Source organism: Hemitrygon akajei, chromosome 6 (assembly GCF_048418815.1).
Source record: "Hemitrygon akajei chromosome 6, sHemAka1.3, whole genome shotgun sequence".
Taxonomy (NCBI): domain Eukaryota; kingdom Metazoa; phylum Chordata; class Chondrichthyes; order Myliobatiformes; family Dasyatidae; genus Hemitrygon; species Hemitrygon akajei.
This window is the reverse complement of record NC_133129.1, coordinates 56109644-56128892: the sequence shown is the minus strand read 5'-3', so window position 1 is coordinate 56128892 and position 19249 is coordinate 56109644. Positions and strand designations below refer to the sequence as shown.

General features: G+C 41.4%; 1 protein-coding gene across 26 annotated transcripts in view; it reads left to right on the top strand.

Annotated features, from left to right (window-relative positions):
• LOC140729077 (receptor-type tyrosine-protein phosphatase delta-like) overlaps window positions 1-19249 on the top strand; it is a 2395537-nt gene that overhangs the window by 2316189 nt on the left and 60099 nt on the right. For all 26 annotated transcript variants that reach the window (XM_073048383.1, XM_073048384.1, XM_073048388.1 and 23 more), the window contains 3 exons: window positions 10172-10347; window positions 15021-15140; window positions 17761-17915. In XM_073048383.1, the coding sequence (XP_072904484.1) occupies window positions 10172-10347; window positions 15021-15140; window positions 17761-17915 (451 nt within the window). The remainder of the gene's footprint in view (window positions 1-10171; window positions 10348-15020; window positions 15141-17760; window positions 17916-19249) is intronic.

Below are 19249 nucleotides of genomic sequence, written 5' to 3'. Positions count from 1 at the left end.
GAGTATAGATAGGTTAAATGCAACCAGGCTTTTTCCACTGAGGTTGGGTGAGACTGGATCTAGAGGTCATGTGTGAAGGGAGAAATGTTTAAATATAACATGAGCGGGACCTTCTTCACTGGGAGGGTGGTGAGAGTATGGAAAATGGAAAAAGCTGCAGGTGAAAGTGGAGAATATGGATTTAATTTCAACATTTGAGAGAAATTTGGGTAGTTACATTGGATGGGAAGGGTATGGAGGTATATGGTCCTAGTACAGTTTGATCAGACCTGGGAAATAAATAGTTTGACATGGACTAGATGGGCTGAAGGGCCTGTTTCTGTGCTGTACTATGACTCTGTCCTGTTTATCTTTATAACTGAAATTTTCCATCCCAGACAACATCCTATTACATGTTTCCTGTAGTGCAATGACCCGAACTGTACCCTGTTCTCCAGATGTGGCCCAACTGGAGTTCGTCTAAAATTTTAAGTATTTTTTTAAAAAACATCTTAGGATATTTTTTCACATTTTATCTTCCAATGTTTGTTCATAATCTCCCATTAACAATTTCTTTCTTAATTTCATTCCTAGACATTGTTGCCTGTTCCAGGCTTTTTGTTGTAGTAGACAATTAATATCTGATGCTTGCCTCCTTATCCTTTTCTTGGACGTGTTGAAAATTCAGTGTGATTCGAGCATGCTGCAGCCACATTGATGTGCTATTACAGGTCAATGTTTGCCAGGTTCTGCAATGAAGTAATGCTAAATACATGCTCTGAGATCGATTCTTCAATCACCTTTGACCTTGGTCTTAACAACCAGGTGCTTAACAGACAATTACAGTAAGTCTAGCAGCTTTCAATGAATGCAAACATTAGTTGTAACAGTCTTCATTTTAATGGCATCAAATGCACAGATAACGTATTAACGTTTTCGGAAGCACACTGAGCTTTGGATACCATTTCATTGTGTAATGTTTAAGAATGTTGTGATGTAAGGGATCATTTCTCAGCCTTCTTTGAGTAACAGCAGCTCCATATCACACAGACCCTTGTTGCTTCGTGGAACTAAAATGATAACTTCTACCAGTGCATGTCTAGTCCTAAGCAAGTTACTTTGGAATACTGAGTGACAAGATATACCTCAACAAGAAAGGATTTGACTCCCTCAAGTGCACGACCAGCAAGTGTGTAACCATAGGCACAATGCCCAGTATCATGACATCAGTTGCAATGACTATACTCTGCAGAAGTTCATATTCCATATTCACTTACAAAGCATATATGCTAAGGGCGACACAGGGGTGCTGCTAATATAGCTGCTGTCTTACAGCACCAGATACCGGGCTTCAGCCCTTGCCTGTGTGAACTTTATCGGTTGTCTCTGTGACCAATTTCTGGGTGTATCTCTGGGGACCTAACCTGGACACAAATTATTGACGCAAATTATAAAGAGGGCAAGACAGTGGCTATATTTCCTTTGGAGTTTGAGGAGATTTGGTTTGTCAACTAAAGCACACAAACACTTCTACAGATGTACTGTGGAGAGCATTCTGATTGGCTGCATCATCGACTCGTATGGTGGGGGGGCGGAAAAGCTACTGCACAAGATCGAAGTAAGTTGCAGAAACTTGTAAAATTCATCAGCTCTGCTGTGTCTGTAGACAACTACATATCGATTAAATAAAAGCACGCATGTGGGAGATTGGTTTAATTGGTGTATTCGCATTGCAGTGAGAGAGAGAGAGAAGGCAATGGGCATGCGCAGACAACAGAACAATACGTGATGCTAACAGAGGTCATTGCTCTAAAAGAAATAGATCCATACATTACACTTCCTCCCTCTTTAGATTAATGCAGCATAAAACTCTGTATGTACAAAACATTCAAATTCCCTTTCATAAGCCCATAATCCAAACAAACATGCTTTCACAATAACAGTCCATAACTAACTTCACAGTCCTAAAGGTTCAGTCTTTTGGGTGGCGCTATTTCTTTCAGGGTAGCACCTCTGGACCTGTGGAGTAGCATCGGGTTTGGTAGGTGTCTTGTCTAAGACAACATTATCGGTTTCCCATGTCACGTTGCTGTCAGTGACGTAATCATCACTGAGAGGTAAGCCTGGTGACTGTAATGTGTTCGTCCTTTGGATGCAATTGACTAGGGTGTGTTTGGTCAAAAGTTCAGTATCTGGTCCATGTGTCTGAAATCCAACATCCACTGTGTACATCAGTGGTCCGGTTCTTGTAGCTATCCTACCGGGTGCCCAGTTGTCTTCTTGGTAGTCATGCTGTAGGACTTCCTGTCCAATCTCGAAGCTCCTTGCTGCTTCACTTAGCAACTAGCTGAACTGTTTATTCTATACTTACCTCTGGAGGTCTGGCTTCAGGAGGTCAACACAAGATCTTAAATTCCTGCTCATGAACAGTATTGCAGGTGTTTCATTTGTCATTGCATGAACAGCGTTCCGATACACAAAAAGTTGTCCACCTTGTGCTGTAGAGAAATGTCCTCCTTGTCCATTGCTTTAGTGGTCTTTGTGAAGGTTTGGATAAACCTTTCAGCTAACCCATTCGTTGCTGGATGGTGAGGAGCTGACTTGAAATGTCTAGTGCCATTTTTCTTTATGAACAGTCGGAATTCTTCCGATGTGTTTGTGGTCCGTTGTTACTCACAGTTCTTTCTGGTGAAGGTTCTCCTCAGAGCAGAGACAGTCTTTGCTGAGCTGCTTGACTTCATTGGTATAACATCCGGCCACTTCAAATGAGCTTCGACAGCGATCGGGAACATTGAGACTATGACTGGCCCAGAAAAGTCAATATGTACTTTTTGCCATGGTGACAATGGCCACTCCACAGGTGTACGGTGCATGTGTGGGTGCATTTTGAACTTTTGGCATCCTGAACAGTTTCTGGCCATGTCTTCAATCTGTTTATCTATTCCCAGCCACCACACGTAGCTTCAGGCCAGACTCTTCATCTTGACTGTACCCAGGTATACTTCATGCTGATTTTCTACACTCTGGTGTGCAGTTTCGAGGGAGCCACAACACGAGATCCAGACGTCATCATTCTTTGACATATTGACAATTGGTCTCATCTCACTGAGAACTCTAGAAACAGGGTTGCCATGAGCTGGCCGTCATTGCATGGAGATTTCAGAGACTTTTGACAATCTGGGGTCATTCCTTGTTTCCCTTTGTATTTCAAAATTTGTTACCAGCATCTGGTGTAGTACACTTCTGCTGGGTCACAGAATGAAAACTTTTCTTCAGTTGCCATCATTGAGAGACGTGACAAGCCATCAGCATTGCTGTGTTATTTGGTAACCTAGTGCTCTATGTCATATGAGTGGGATCCAAAGAAAATGCCCAACATTGTAACCTGGTAGCAGTCATCACTGGAATTCCCTTCCTGGGATTGAAAATGGACACAAGAGACTGATGATCTGTCACTAGTGTAAATTTTTGTCCACAGAGGTAGTGGTGGAACTTCTTTATTCCTCATACTAGACTCAGTCGACCTGTGCATGGTTGTGTCCTGTGCTCATCAGTGATCTTGAAGCAGATGCATTTGGGCATTCAGATCCACCTTTCATAATGTGTAACAAAATGGCTTCAAAGCATTGCACGCCAGGCAAAAGACGGGTAATAACGGATGAGCAGTTCATCAGGTGTGTGTTTTTTCACATCTTTTTGACAATTCCCACTTTGCTTCTGTTTGTAAAAATACATTTAATGGATGCAGCACTGTAGCAATGTTTGGGAGAAACCAGTGGTAATAGTTTTCAAGGCCCAAGTATGACCTGAGTTGTGACACATTTTCCATTTGGGTCCCTGTGGCACTACTTCATTCTTCTCTTGCGACTTATGTAAGCCATGCTTGTCAATGACATGTCCACAACATGAGATTTCATTCTTGAAAAACTCAAATTTCTCAAAAACCCAAATCTATACTGGTACTGCTCCCCAACTTTTCCTTCAATACATTGACGACTACATTGGTGCTGCTTCCTGCACCCATGCTGAGCTCATCAATTTCATTGACTTTGCCTCTAACTTTCACCCAGCCCTCAAATTCACTTGGTCCATCTCGGACACTTCTCTCCCCTTTCTCGATCTCTCGGTCGCCATCTCTGGAGGTAGACTGTCCACTGACATCTTCTATAAACCCACTGACTCCCATAACTACCTTGATTATACCTCTTCCCACCCTGCCAAATGCAAAAATGCTATTCACTATTCCCAGTTCCTCTGTCTCTGCCGCATCTGCTCCCAGGATGAGGCTTTCTGTTCCAGAACATCCCAAATATCCTGTTTCTTTAAGTATCGTGGTTTCCCTTCTGGCGTCATCAATGATGCCCTCACCTGCATCTCCTCCATTTCCCGCACTTCAGCCCTCACCCCATCCTCCCGTCACCACAACAGGGTCCGTGTCCCCTTTGTCCTCACCTATCACCCCACCAGCCTCCGGATCCAGCATATTATCCTCCGCAACTTCCGCCACCTTCAACAGGACCCTACCACTAAGGACATCTTTCCCTCTTTACCCCTCTCTGCTTTTCGCAGGGATCGTTCCCTCCGCAACTGCCTGGTCCACACATCCCTCCCCACAGATCTCCCACCTGGCACTTATCCCTGCAAGCGTAAGTGCTACACCTGTCCCTACACCTCATCTCTTACCACCATTCAGGGCCCCAAACAGTCCTTCCAGGTGAGGCAACACTTCTCTTGTGAGTCTGTTGGGGTCATCTATTGCAGTGCTCCCGGTGCGGCCTCCTCTACATCGGCGAGACCCGACACAGATCGGGGGACCGCTTCATTAAGCACCTACGCTCCGTCTGCCACAACAGACAGGATCTCCTGGTTGCCACTCACTTCAACTCTCCCTCTCATTCCCATTCAGATATGTCCATACATGGCCTCCTCTACTGCCATGATGAGGCCAAACTTCATTTGGAGGAACAACATCTCATATACCGTCTGGGTAGTCTCCAGCCCCTTGGTACGAACATCGAATTCTCCATCTTCCGGTAATTCCCTCCCTCTCCATTCCCCCATCCTATCTTCACTCTATCTCCGCTTCTAGCTGCCTATCACGTCTCATGACTCTGCCTTCTTCTACTACTCATAGTGCTTTCCCCTTAGATTCCTTCTTCACCTCGCCTGCCTATCCCCTCCCAGCTTCCCCTCCCCCACCCCTTGATCTTTCCTCTGATTGGTTTTCCACCATCCCCCCACCTTCTTTATAGGGCCCCTGCCCCCTCCTTCTTTAGTCCTGACGAAGGGTCTTGACCCGAAACGTTGACTGCTTCTTTCAATGGATGCTGCCCAACCTGCTGAGTTCATCCAGCTTTTTTGTACATCAAATTTCTCTCTCTTTGCGTGCAGACCAGACTCATTCAGCCTGGTAAGCACTTTACCAAGGTTCTGGAGGCACTCTTCATCATTTTTGCCAGTCACAATGATGTCATCAAGGTAACATTGTTTTCCTGGGAAATCTTGGCGCACTTGGACCTTTGCCCTTTGCCAAATTGCTGGGGCTAAAGTGACACCAAAGACAAGACAATTACATTGGAACAGTCCCTTGAGAGTGTTATTTGTGAGGAACTTCCTGCTTGACTCTTCAGTATCCATTTGCAGACGGGCTTGTGACAAGTCAATCTTTGAAAACCTCTCCCCACCTGCTAAAGATGCTAAAATGTCTTCTATTCATGGCAGGGGATACTGCATAATACATAGCACCAGGATGATGCTCATCTTGAAATCCCCATATATGTGAATGGCTCTGGCCTTCCCTTTCTTGATCACCAATTGCTCCACTCAACCTTGGAGAAAATTCTAGATGCCTCCAAGCTCCACTTTAGGACATAGTGCATAAGGCACTGGGCACTATGGAATCTTGGTGTTACTGCTTCATTCAGTTCAATTCCGGCCTTCATGTCTTTGAGTTTACCAATCCCCTTCTCAAACACCTCATTAGCATTAAGCAGCTGTGCCAGTCTCTGGTTAGTGCTACCATTTGGGCTGCCATTGCCTGTTGATGTCACACTGAGAGCTTTGATTGAGTGCCAGTCTAGTTGGATTTTTCTCAACCATTCACGTCCAGTAATTGCTGGCCCTCCACTTTTCAATACATAAAGCTCTAATTGTGTTTGGCTTCCATACGTTACACTTACTTCCAGCTTGCCTTTCATCTGTGTAAGCCTTTATGATCACTGAGGTCTTCTCTAATGGTATCTTAGCAAACAGCCTATTATAGTCAGCCTCAGGAATTATGGACAAAGCTGACCCTGTATCCATCACCATTTTCAGTTTTATACCAGACACATCTATTGTGATCCAGATTATCCTGTGATCTGTTTTCATTATACTATGCAGTTCTTGGCATGACAATTCAGCTTTGTCTCGTTCTGTTTTACATTCGGTAACTGTATGCACATGCTTAGTTTTGTGTTTGCAACTTTTCATTGGGCTGTGCTTTTTGTCTGCCTTGCAGACTCTCTGTCTGTGACACTTTCAGCAGACATTTTCTTTGAACCATTTGTATCATGGGAGGATTTGCCACATTGATAACAGTTTTGGCATTTTGCACCATTCAATGACATTGTGTGTGTTTCACATTCTAACCTCCTTTGATCACAGTATGAATGGGTTTCTCATACAAATGGAAGGTGCAATAGTTTGATTGAAAACCAGTATATTATGCCTGAGCAATTGAGACTACAGTGGGACGAGGGAGGCTTTGGCTAGTGTAGACTGGTAACACAGGCTATATGGTGAGATGGTTGAGCAACAGTGAAAGACTTTCAAAGAGATTTTTCACAGTGCTCAACAAAAATATATTCCAGATAAAAGCAAGGACAGTAAGGGTGGAGAGAATTAGCCTCGGATAACTAAGGAAATAGAAGAAAGTATCGAACTAAAAGCTCGTGCGTACAAAGTCGCCAAGAATAGTAGGAAACCAGAAGATTGGGAAAACTTTAAAAAGCAACAAAGAACCACTAAGCGAGCAATAAAGAAAGGAAAGATAGATTGTGTAATAAACTAGCACAAAATATAAAAACAGATAGTAGAAGTTTTTATAATTAGATAAAGCGGAAAAATGTGGCTAAAGTGAATGTAGGTCCCTCGGAGGACGAGAAGAGGGAATTGATATTGGGTAATGAGGAAATGGCCGAGGCCTTGAATGACTATTCTGTGTCGGTCTTCACAGTGGAGGACACGTCTAACGTGTCAAAGAGAGATATTATGGATGTGATGGGAGATGACGGCCTTGATACAATAGCTATCACTAAAGAGGTAATGTTGAGCAAACTTGGGGGTCTAAAGATAGACAAGTCCCCTGGTCCTGATGGTATGCATCCCATGGTACTGAAATAAATGGCAGAAGTTATGGTAGAGGCTCGGGTGATAATTTATCAAAATTCTCTGGACACAGTGCAGGTCCTAGAGGATTGGAAGACAGCAAATGTCATGCCACTGTTCAAAAAAAAATGTAGGCAAAATGTAAACTATGGGCTGGTTAGTTTAATATCTGTAGTTGGGAAAATGCTTGAAGCTATCATTAAAGAAGAAATAGTCTGGAAAGAAATGGACCATCAGGCAGACACAGCATGGATTCAGCAAAGGTAGGTCCTGTCTGAGAAACTTGCTGGAGTTCTCTGAGGATATAACAAGCATAGTGGATAGAGGGGAGCAGATGGACGTTATTTTCTTAGGTTTTCAGAAAGCGCTCGATAAGGTGCCCTTAACAGACTTACCCATATTTGAATCGAATTGAATTGACTATTTCTTACATCCTTAATATACATGACGAGTAATAACCTTTACATTACATCTCTGTCTAAATGTGCAATGTGCAATCATAGTAATTTATAATAAATAGGACAGTCAATGTAACATAGAAATACACTCAAATCAGTGTGAGTTAATCAGTCTGATGGCCTCGTGGAAGAAACTGTCCCGGAGCCTGTTGGTCCTGCTTTTATGCTGCAATACCGTTTCCCGGATGGTAGCAGCTGGAACAGATTGTGATTGGGGTGACTCGGGTCTCCAGTGATCCTTCAGACCCTTTTTACACAGCTATCTTTCTAAATGCACCGAATAGTGGGGCGTTCACATCTACAGATGCGCTGGGCTGTGCCCCTGTAGAAAGTTCTTTGGGTTTGGGGGCCCATACCAAACTTCCTCAATTGTCTGAGGTGAAAGAGGCTTTTTTGTGCCTTTTTCACCACACAGCCGGTATGTACAGACCACATGAGATCCTCGGTGATGATTATGCCGAGGGACTTAAAGCTGTTCATTCTCTCAACCTCAGATCCATTGATGTCTATAGGGGTTAGTCTGTGTCCATTCCTCCTGTATTCATCTTGCTTGCTGGCTTTTCAGGGGTTACTAGGTTGTGTAAGGGACTTCACGTCCTTGTAACAAGTGCAGGGGCTTTCTTTTACTCTACCATGTTGTTCATGTTACAATACAGTTCAACCCTCTTGATATCTGACTCCTAGCCTTCATTAGTGCTATCGAATTCATCGACTTTTCTGACTGAAGCCATTGCCATGTTATTTTCACTTTAATTTCAGCGCCTCTTTCACTGTTACTTACGCATTGTTGAAGAAGTGTAAGAATCAAATTGGCCTTCATAATGATCAGTGTAAATGGGTGTTAGTAGTTGGTGCAGATATAGTGCTTTGAATATATTCAAGCAGCAATGTTTCCTGTGCCAAGGAATTGCTCACAACTGACAAGCCACAGTTTTAAAAACCTTTAAGAGAAGAAATTCCTTCTTATCTCAGTCTCAAATTGTTGCTGCCTTTTCCTGACACATGGCTCTCTGGTCCAAGCTTCTCCCATGAGGTAAAACCTTCTTCCACTATTTATCCTGTCAAGCCCCCTAAAATTGTGTATTTCAATAAGATCATCTTCCTCTCTCTCCCTTCCTCTCTCCTCTCTCTCCTCTCTCCTTCCCTCTTCTCTTCTCTGTCCTCTCTTTCTCTCTCTCTCTCTCTCCCCCGTCTTTTCTAAACTTCAACTTTCTCACAACTGCCTCCAAAAATAACACATCATATCTTAAACAGGGAATCTAAATTGCCAACAGTCCTCAAGTTATGAACTCAAACACACAAAAAAAGCCTAAGACGTGCTACCAGGCTGAAGGACAGCCTCTTTCCCACTGTTATTAGGCTCTTGAATAAACCTCTTATATTCTAAAAGATGAACACTTGATCTCCCAATCTGTCTCATCATGACCCTTGCACTATATTTGTCTTCCTGCATTTTCTCTGTAATTTTAACATTAATGTAGTTCCGCATTCTGATTTCCTTTTATTACCACAATATATTTATGCATTAAATGATCTGTGCACAAAGTTTTTCACTGGATCTTGGTGCGTGTGGCAAGAATAAACCAATTCCATTTTACTACTGCTTTCAGACCTCCGTACTTTCCATTAGCCATCTCACTTAGCTATTGTACCTGTGTGATAAATGTCATACTGTGATTCCCATGCCTAGTTACTAAAACTGTTGAATTTAGCCCCATGTAACAACTTTCCATGTGGAAAAGGTCACAACAGATCGAGAGTTGGAGGTTTCATCTGATTGGCTGTTGTAGTTTAAGAGCAATCTCGATGTCAGCATTATCAGATATTCAAGACCCAAATGGACCTGAAGAATCAGGGAAATAACTTTTAGCTAAAACAGACAATAAAGAGAAAGAGGAATGGTAACTGTTAGCTAGGGAGCATTGCTTCAGTGCTTCCTTGGCAATAGAAAATAGTCATTTATCTAAAAACAATGCCTGTAATAGTTTGGCAGGAGAAAAGGGGAGTATTGTGCAGTTAAACAAATGCGTCCTGTATAAAGTATCTGTCCTCTGAGGTGCATTAGATTGTTCAAGAATAATACAAGCCTGTTGAGAGAAGATGATGTGGCTGCATCTGCCTTTTAATTAGATTAACATAGCATTAAGAAAATCCAAAGGTTTTAAATATTTAATCTTTTGAAAGATGAGCTGCTGGGTTTTCATGAGCTCACTAACATTATAAATACATTAGTTTAACGAGCACTATTATCTTTGAATGTACCATTGTCTTATGGCAACACATCAGCTGAAGAAGCAGATTAAAGAAAATCTATTTTCTGCTGAAATTTTCTGACTTACAAATCCATTCCTTCACTTCCTTTGTAGGCATTCCAGGAAGCGATTACTCCAACTCCAACTACATTGATGGGTATCGAAAGCAGAATGCATACATTGCGACACAAGGGCCTCTACCAGAGACATTTGGAGATTTTTGGAGGATGATCTGGGAGCAACGAAGTGCAATTGTTGTGATGATGACCAAACTGGAAGAGCGATCACGGGTAAGATAGACAGCATCAGAGTTTGATGTATTAGTATAGAGTATGAACTTCCTCTGCGGCTGCTGAAGTTCAAAGAGCAATGGTGTTCACCACTCCATATGACGTAGGCACAGAATTAGGCTATTCATCCTGTTGAGTAAAATCGATAGGCAGAATAACTCATTGTTTTCTACTCTTGACTCTTTTTATCTTTCCCACCTCATTTTTCATGGATTTTCATTTACTAGCCCTCTCCTAGGCAAGACCTTGGTTCCAATTCTTCCTTCGTAGTCTTTGCTCCTCACTTGACTCAGGTTTTCACAATGTTTTGAGAAAAGCAATGGCTTCTCTGAGCCAGTCCCAAAATGTTTAGTTGTCCAGCTTATCCCAGGAGTACAGCAATTAAAGTATCATGTTACTGTGCTTTCATAAAGCAGGAGGACAGAAATCCACTTTCAATAAGTTGCATCAACCTACCTGATGTTCTGCAGATGGTGCATTGTGCCACATGCTTCTGTTACACTGATATGGTCTTACAGGTTTAGTTCAGACTGATGACTGCCTCTGACTTAGCTATTCTGCTTGTTAACCTGTGAGCAAATCCTCAATGCCAGTTGAACAATTGACCCACGCGTTTCTGCCTTAATGAAGCCATTATTGGTGAGGTGGGTATCCGTGATTTGTAGTAGAAGAGGAACATAACCATTCCCCAGATTTCATCCTTCATCATTGATATATGAGGAGGAGAGAGTGGAAGTTTAACATAGCAGCAGTTGAAGCCTTTAAGTAGGAGGGAAGGAAGCAGGTGGCATGACATAAGCCAGACTTTTACACTGAGCACATCAATATGTATGGTACAGTTGAGATATTTGCATACCAGACATTCTGGAGTAATAAACCCATGTAAAAATAGAAATTTTTAATCTCATGGAACTGAATTAACTTACCAGTCTAGAAAGATGGTCTAAATATAGAAATGGCTTAAACAAGGGGCTCTTAACCTTTTTTATGCCATGTAGCCATACCATTAACCAAGGGGTCTGTGAACCCCAAAATGAGAACACCTGACTTCAGCAATTGTGGTCTGGAAATGAAGCAATTAATTTCCCCATCCCACACCCAACCAATAAGCTTCTATTTGATCAAACTTCTGATTCGGTTCCATTGATACCTTCACAACAACATAATGGAATCAAAAGTACAGAGGGCAAAGTTGAGCTTTGTAGGGATTTTTGCTTGGGCACAGCAAAGCTGCCTGTCTTTTTCTGAGACCGGATTTGGGCTGGAGGACCTGTGTACATGCTGTATTTGTTAATGGGGTTACTACTTTCAAAGTTGATGTCCAGTAGGAGTGTACAATGCAGGCAGATCATGGCATCACCAAGTACCATTTGCTGACGTTTCTATATTGGGGCTTAAGATGCTTTTTTAACCTGACACAGCAGAACGTGTATAAAGTGAGAAACATCTTCCACCCTATCAACTTAACAAGGTTATGAATTGCTTAAGGCTGTGGAGACACAAGAGGGTACAGATGCTAGAAATGGCATTATAAATAACCTATTGAAGAACTCAGCAGTTCGAGCAGCATCTATGAGAGAAACGGAATTGTCAACGTCTTGGGCTGAGCTCAGATGCAGGCTTGAGCTAAAACATAGATAATTCTTTTCCTCACACTGAGTTCTTCCAGCAGGTTGTTTGTTGCTTAAGGCTGTTGGTCTGGCTGTTATCATTTTGCTGTGCTTCAGTCCTATTAGAGATGGATACTTTCAGTCATTGAATAAAGCTTTGGTAGTCTACAGGGGTGGCCTGGCAGATAGTTTGTTGATGCCTTTGTTTTGCGGAAAGAATGTAAGACAAGAATTCCAACCATTATGGGCCTTATGAAGTAGCAACAACACTCATAGCTGAAAGTGTGTTTATTTCTGTCCCAGTTCCGAAAGATTTGCTCAGTGGAATGTGCATTCAGTGAGGTTATGTTTCATTTGACTGAAAATATGAGTTGCCAGTTAATGCCTCATTTTAAAATCTGTATGTGCGTCCTGGCAACTGTGTGAATGAACACATGGGAAATTCTCTTCTCAGCTGATAAAATCATCATGAAATTCTTTATGGATTAAACAATAATTAGTTTTATTTCCACGTTAGTTGAATTTCTGAAATAACATTCAAAAGCAAATCACATGCAAATATAGCAGTTTGGAGCAAAATGATAAATTTAGTGTGCTGCGAAAAGAATTGAAAAATATTACAGTAATATATTAGTTTTAGTCACAGTGCAGAGGTTCTCAAAGAATTCCATATCTAAAATTGCACAGCCAGAATAAACAGCCTGATCGTTAGAATTGAACCATAGGTGTCAAATTGGAATATTTTGCATAATTGCTCACAGGGAAACAGAATGCAGTACTGTATAAAATATTGTTCATTTGATGCTCATAACACCTTGATCCTCTGTGGTTGTTTATGCAATTGCCAAGAATTGTTCTTATGATAAGGACGTAATGATTAACGCATTTCGTTTTATGTATTTAAGTATTGGTAGTGGCAATAAAAAGGTATGTTTGCTTTCAAAATCTATTCATTGCAATAAATTTAATAGCATTCCTCAACTACAGCCCTCCAGCAAAACCAGCAGTAATTAGTATAATTATAATATTGCCCCATTTAACAGCTTATATAAAATGTTATGCCTTTGTGTTTTATTATTTTGATATCCTGCATGCCACAGACACAGCTTCTTAATACTCATTAACCTGAAGATGCATTTGTTTAAGCAGATAAGGCTGGTAAGTTATCAACATTCCTCTGGAAACCTTGATTTAAAGGTATTGAAGTGAAATAATACCCTGCATCTCCAACCTGCACTTCAGGAGGTGAACTGCCTTATGCGCAAGTTATGTAAAATAGCAATGCAATTTCCAGAAAACATTTTGAGGTTGAATCTATTTTGTAGTACGGAAGTATGTGAAGAGATCCGGGAGTAAATATTTACAGCTAGCAACTGGTTTAGTAAAGGAGAATGTCTAATGTGGGCACAGACCAAAGACTGTTCGTCTTTCCACAAATGCTGACTGACCTAAGTAGGTGGGTAGAGCACAGGAACAGACCCTTTGGCCCATGATGTTGTTCTGAACTAACCAAACTAGAAATTAACAAAAAGAAACAAAAGAAAGAAACAAATTAACTCTTCTCAGGCTTACAGCTATCTATTTTACTGATGTTTCAATAACAGACTCCGCTATCTTCATCAGGGATGACGCCTGGACATGCTGTCTGGTGGTATACATACCCTATCATTTGTCCTGCATATTTGGTTAGTTCTTGTCCGATCAGGTTTTCTTTGTCCCACCATGTTCGGCGGTAACAGAACATTGCATTCACAGAGGCCATAGGATTGACTTCGACAGCACAAAACTATCGTGCCATGCCAATGGCTTTCGGGGCTGCCTGCTGGAGGAAGCCATTGAAATAAAACCTAAAGAATAAGAGTTTTAACAAAGATAAAGGTCTTGCTCAAAGTAAGAATTGAAATTCCATTGTAAACAAGGAAGGACAGAGGAAGCCAGTGGAACAGACTAACCTGTCAGGAGGAACTGATGATCCGGCTATCTGTACCACAGAGCTAGACATGCCTGGGCAGCATCCCTGATGAAGATGGCTGAGTTTGTTATCGAAACATTGGTTAGAATTGATACCTGTACCCAACTGGAAGCCCAAGAAGATCATATACACTGGGAAAGCACTTGATCCAATATTTTAGTAATTAAACTAATTAAGTTAATTCCTTCTACAGAATGGCAATATCTCTTCATTCTGTGCATATTCATTTGCCTCTCTAAACCTCAAGTATCTTTATCATATTTAATTCCATGACAACCCCTGGCAGTGCATTCCAGGCACTGACCATTCTACCCGCACATTCTCTTTGAACTTACTCCCTCATCCTAAGTCCATGCCCTCGATTATTAAACTGTTCTTGTTGTCTAATAAGACACAAGAGATTTCTAGCATTTTTCATTTTTGCTTTAGATTTATAGCATCTGCAGTATTTTTTTATTTCCATTTTTATGCAAAGTTTGCTTTGTGTAAGTCTAAGGTACAGTGCCTATAAAAGTGTTCACCCCCCCCCCCTTGGAAGTTTTCATCTTTTATTGTTTTACAGCATTGAATCTCCTGGTGGATGTCTTTGGTCTTCTGTAGCTACTGCTTTGGCTGCAGGACCAATTGAAATCAAAATTAAAATGCATTTTCAGGTCCTATGTTGCAAAAGCTCCCAAAGCCCTTCTCTGATAAATGGAATAAATGTCAACAGCTGCTAAATGGGTGGAAATATTACCTCAGCCTTTATTTAATCAAACCTTCCATTACTTGCCGTACTACATACAAAATGTCCTTTCCCATTGGAAAAGATAATAATTGACCAAGGGATTTGTTTTTTTGTATTAAGCATGGTCAATCTCCAAAAGTCAATCAGATTGGAAAGCCCTTGAATATTGACAGATTTTACCAACAATGCAAATTTTCTTCTGAGACCAGTTTCAGTGCAGTGAAATTATTGACTTCATAATAAATTCAAGGAATTCTAGTTATTGTGACCATAACTAGTTTAATAATAAGCAGCAAATTAACAAAGTATTGATGAGTATAGCATATTATTTTAAAACCAGTTAATTTTTTTTCTGTTTTTGCAGGTGAAATGTGACCAGTACTGGCCTTCCAGGGGTACAGAAACCTTAGGATTAATCCAAGTCACTCTGCAGGATACAGTTGAACTGGCAACCTATTGTGTTAGAACATTAACATTAGACAAGGTATAACTTTTACTCCGTTAAAGATTTTTTACAAGTATGTTGAAAATCTTCTTTGCCGCTGTAACATTTATAACCCAGTTTGATCCTGTTCTGGCGCAGTGAACAGAGCTACTGATCCATATGTTCTTGTCATGAATAGTTGAAGGCAGCTTTCACTTTACTAGAAGTTTCTTAGAGCTGAACATTAGCTGGAATCCATGTTGACCTTTCTACTTGAAAGGGAACAGAGAAGAACTCTAGTCATCATAACCACAGATTAAGGTTTAAAACTCAGTTCATGCCAAGAAGCACAAATATGGTGGTCAAGCCCTGGAATGTGACATGTACTGGATTTAAGAATTCTACTTGATCGCAGTTTCTACAGTATGAGGGAATGAAAGGGTTTGTAGGATTATATTCAAGGATGAATTCGGTGGGTCAGGCAGCGTACATTGTCTATGATTAAGGTCATTTTTTGTATCTTGTTGACAGGAATGCTTTAGATGTAGATCCATGAACTCTCTAGTTCCTGTTTTCTAAAACTAACCAGTTTACTGTATATGGGCTGTTCATGCACTCACAGGCTGAGGATGACCTGTATTGGCTTCTGTTCACTACAGGATGTCTGATTTTTGTTTTCACACTGATATATTAAACAAACATTTCAACTCCAGGTATTGTTACTTCATACGTGCCACAAAGAGTTTTATTGTAGTCTTAGCATGTTTAACTGAGAGTAGAAGTTGAATGACATGCAAGGGGACAGGTACTTTTCCATGTTTGTTATGTGAATGACCTCTGCCAATATGGCAAATCTTAAGTCAAAAGAATGCACATTAATATTACAGCAGGAACTAAGGTGTATGCAATCCATTAACCCCGTCTCCCAATGGTTTTTCCTCTACCATCTCCACTCTCTGTCAATATCTTCCCTCTCTCTCTCACACACACACACAACTCCACGCCTCGCTTTTCAAGTGTGTCTGTAATCTCCCCTTCCCTACACTCCTTCCTGCACCTGGCTCCATTGGCCCAGCATCTCCCATCTCACCTGATTCTGCCTTCACGTACAAGCCTGTCTCACCCCTTTCTCTCACTTCTGTGTACCGGCCATCTTTCCTCGACACTGTCAGTCTTAATTCAGGTTCTCATCCCAAATCGTGGATCATCCCTTGCCTCCAGCAATTTGCATTTTGCTCTACTCCCATGATGCACTGCTTTATGTGAGTCCATCATAGTGTGGGCATGAGAAGCAGTGTCTGCTGCCAAAGCTACTTCAGATTTTGGTTTCAATGACCAAGCTTGCCTGTTGAGTGATGGTTCCACAGCCTTCATATCACGGCAGCAGCTAGCAAAGTATGGTATAGAAGGAATGCACTTATCAGCAAATGGCAGATTCAGCCTCACTAATAATTCTTCAAAAATGTACCATATCAGGCTTCTCATAGGAGATCTAGAGCAATGCACTTATTGAATAATTTGTGTCCTGCTTGGGCTCACAAAAAGGGTTTAAACTCTTATTCTCCTATGTTTATCCTTAATTGGTCCTCATTCTCAACAGTTTCTCTTTTGGCACTTCCCACTTTCTGCAAACCCAATATCTAGCCATGGGTGCATGCATGAGCCCCAGCTAAGCCTCCCATTTCATTGACTACTTAAAAAAACAGTCCATATTCCAAACCTTCACTGGTAACACCTCGCAAATCTTTCTGCGGTACATTAACAACAGCATTGGTGCTGCTTCATCTAGCTTGTACGCCTTCCCCTTACCCCACCTCTTATTCTGGCTTCTTCCCTGTTTCTTTTCAGTCCTGATGAAGGGTCTTGACCTGAAACATTGACTATTTATTCTTTTCCATAGAAGCAGCCAGACCTGTTGAGTTCCTCCAGCATTTTATGTGTGTTGACCTATTAAGCTTTGTTTAATTTACCACCCTCTGGCTGAAACATTTCCTCGTTATCTCATTTATAAAGGGATATCTTGTTATTTTGAGGCTGTACTATCAGATCCTAGACTCTGTGTTAATGGGAACATCTGCTCCGTGTTCATGCTATCTACGCTTTTCAATTTCTGATAGATTTCAATTAGATTAACCCCGCCCCCCCCCGCTGTCCCCTACACCCCTCAACACACACGCACACACACACACACGTTCTTCTGAACTCCATTGAGAACAGGCCTATAGCCATTAAAGGCTCTCCATCAAGTCTGGATCATTTTTGTTAGCCTCTGCTGAAACGTCTCCAGGGTGAGTACATCTTTCCGTAGATACAGTGTTCCCAATATGATTGCCCTGTTGTCAGAGGTGATGTTAAAGAAAGGTCTTTTCCTCTGAATCACATGCAGAGCATCGCACTGCTACATGCTTATCTTGTTGCATTCTTCTGCAAGCAATCATGGTTACACACACACTTACTGCAGCCTGACACATGTGGATCAGGATGTCCACGCTTCCTCTGTTTCACTTGGATTTGCAGGTGTTAAATCTGGAAGGGAAGACTAAGCTTAATAAATGTGATGGGAAGTCATAGTGTACATCAGACTGGAAAATACTATCTACCATCCGGCCTGAATTAAACCTTTATAATTTGTTGCCAGTGTGGTGGTCAGTTTGTAAATGAATCCACCTTGCCCCAACAGATTGGCTCCAGTGAAAAGAGGGAGGTGAGACAATTCCAATTCACTGCATGGCCTGATCATGGGGTTCCAGAGCACCCCACACCATTCCTAGCCTTCCTACGGCGAGTGAAAGCTTGCAACCCTCCAGATGCTGGCCCCATGGTGGTACATTGCAGGTGGGTAATACCTACAACTTAGACACTGTAATCATGCTGTAAGGAGATGATTTCTTTAAAAGAAGAACTGTCCAGAAGCTGAGGGAACACCTGGCAGAAGTTTACAGATGGAGTGGACAGCCCGGTTTCTTTTTCCTGAGGTGGATATGCATACAGAGGAGGGGGGAGAGGGAAAGTTCAAAGGAGATGTTCAGGACATGTTTTTTTTAACACAGAGACTGACAGATGCCTGATTTTTCTGCCTGGGATGGTGTAGAAGGCAATTGAGCTAATTAAGAGGCTCATTGATAGACACAAGATTATGCAGAAAATGGAGGGATACGGACCATGTGCATGCAGTGAAGATCAGTTTAATTTAGGAGTCATTAGCTTTGCACAATGTTGTGGGCTGAAGGACCTGTTTCTGCACCGTACGCTTCTATGTTCTTTCTTCTGTCAGACTGTTGAGTATCATGTTTAAAACGTAATGTGATGAAATCAGCTAAAAGATGCAAATAGCAAGCACACTGTTTGAATTTCTTTTCTACTGTTAAAGCAGAAAATATCATCCATGCCCAGTGGATAAACAAAGAGACAGGTGCATTAGAATTGATTAGTGCCCGTTTAGGCACATTAAATTGATGAAACACAGTAGCCTGACGAACATTTGACTTGAGGACGCAATATGCATTGTGCAGCCAGAGAAAGGGTGCATTGATGCTTTCTCACTACCCATTTCCTATTCTGTTCAGATGCTAAAAGAATTGTTCTCATTGTGCTTTTAATTCTAATGCCATGAAGATTTAGTTTTGAGGACTTCTGTCAATTTTAATGTTTCTCTGTGAATTTATTGTCATCCTTTGAGAGACTTCGGATATTTTCATCATTTCAGTGCAATATACTGAGTAGAAACAATCAGGTCATGACAGAGTGATCCATCAATGGAACAGTTTTTCTAAATGGTGGAAACAGTTTGCCTTCCACTATTGACAAGGCAGCACAGTGCCAGAGCTGTACAGCCACAGCCTCTCAGTTCCAGCGTCCCATGTTTTATCCTGAGCTCTGTGCTTTCTGTGTGGAGTTTGCATGTTCTCCTTGTGACTGTGTGTGTTCCTTCAGGTGTTCCGGTTTCCTCTACATTATTATTATTATTATTATTATTATTATTATTATATTATTATTATTTTATTCTCTTTTGTATTTGCAGTTTGTTGTCTATTGCAAATTGGTTGTTTGCTCTCCTGTTGGGTGTGGTCTTTCGCTGATTTTATTGTTTCTTGGATTTACTGTGCAAGCCCACAAGAAAATGGTGACACATATATACTTAGATAATAAATTTACTTTGAACTTTGTGA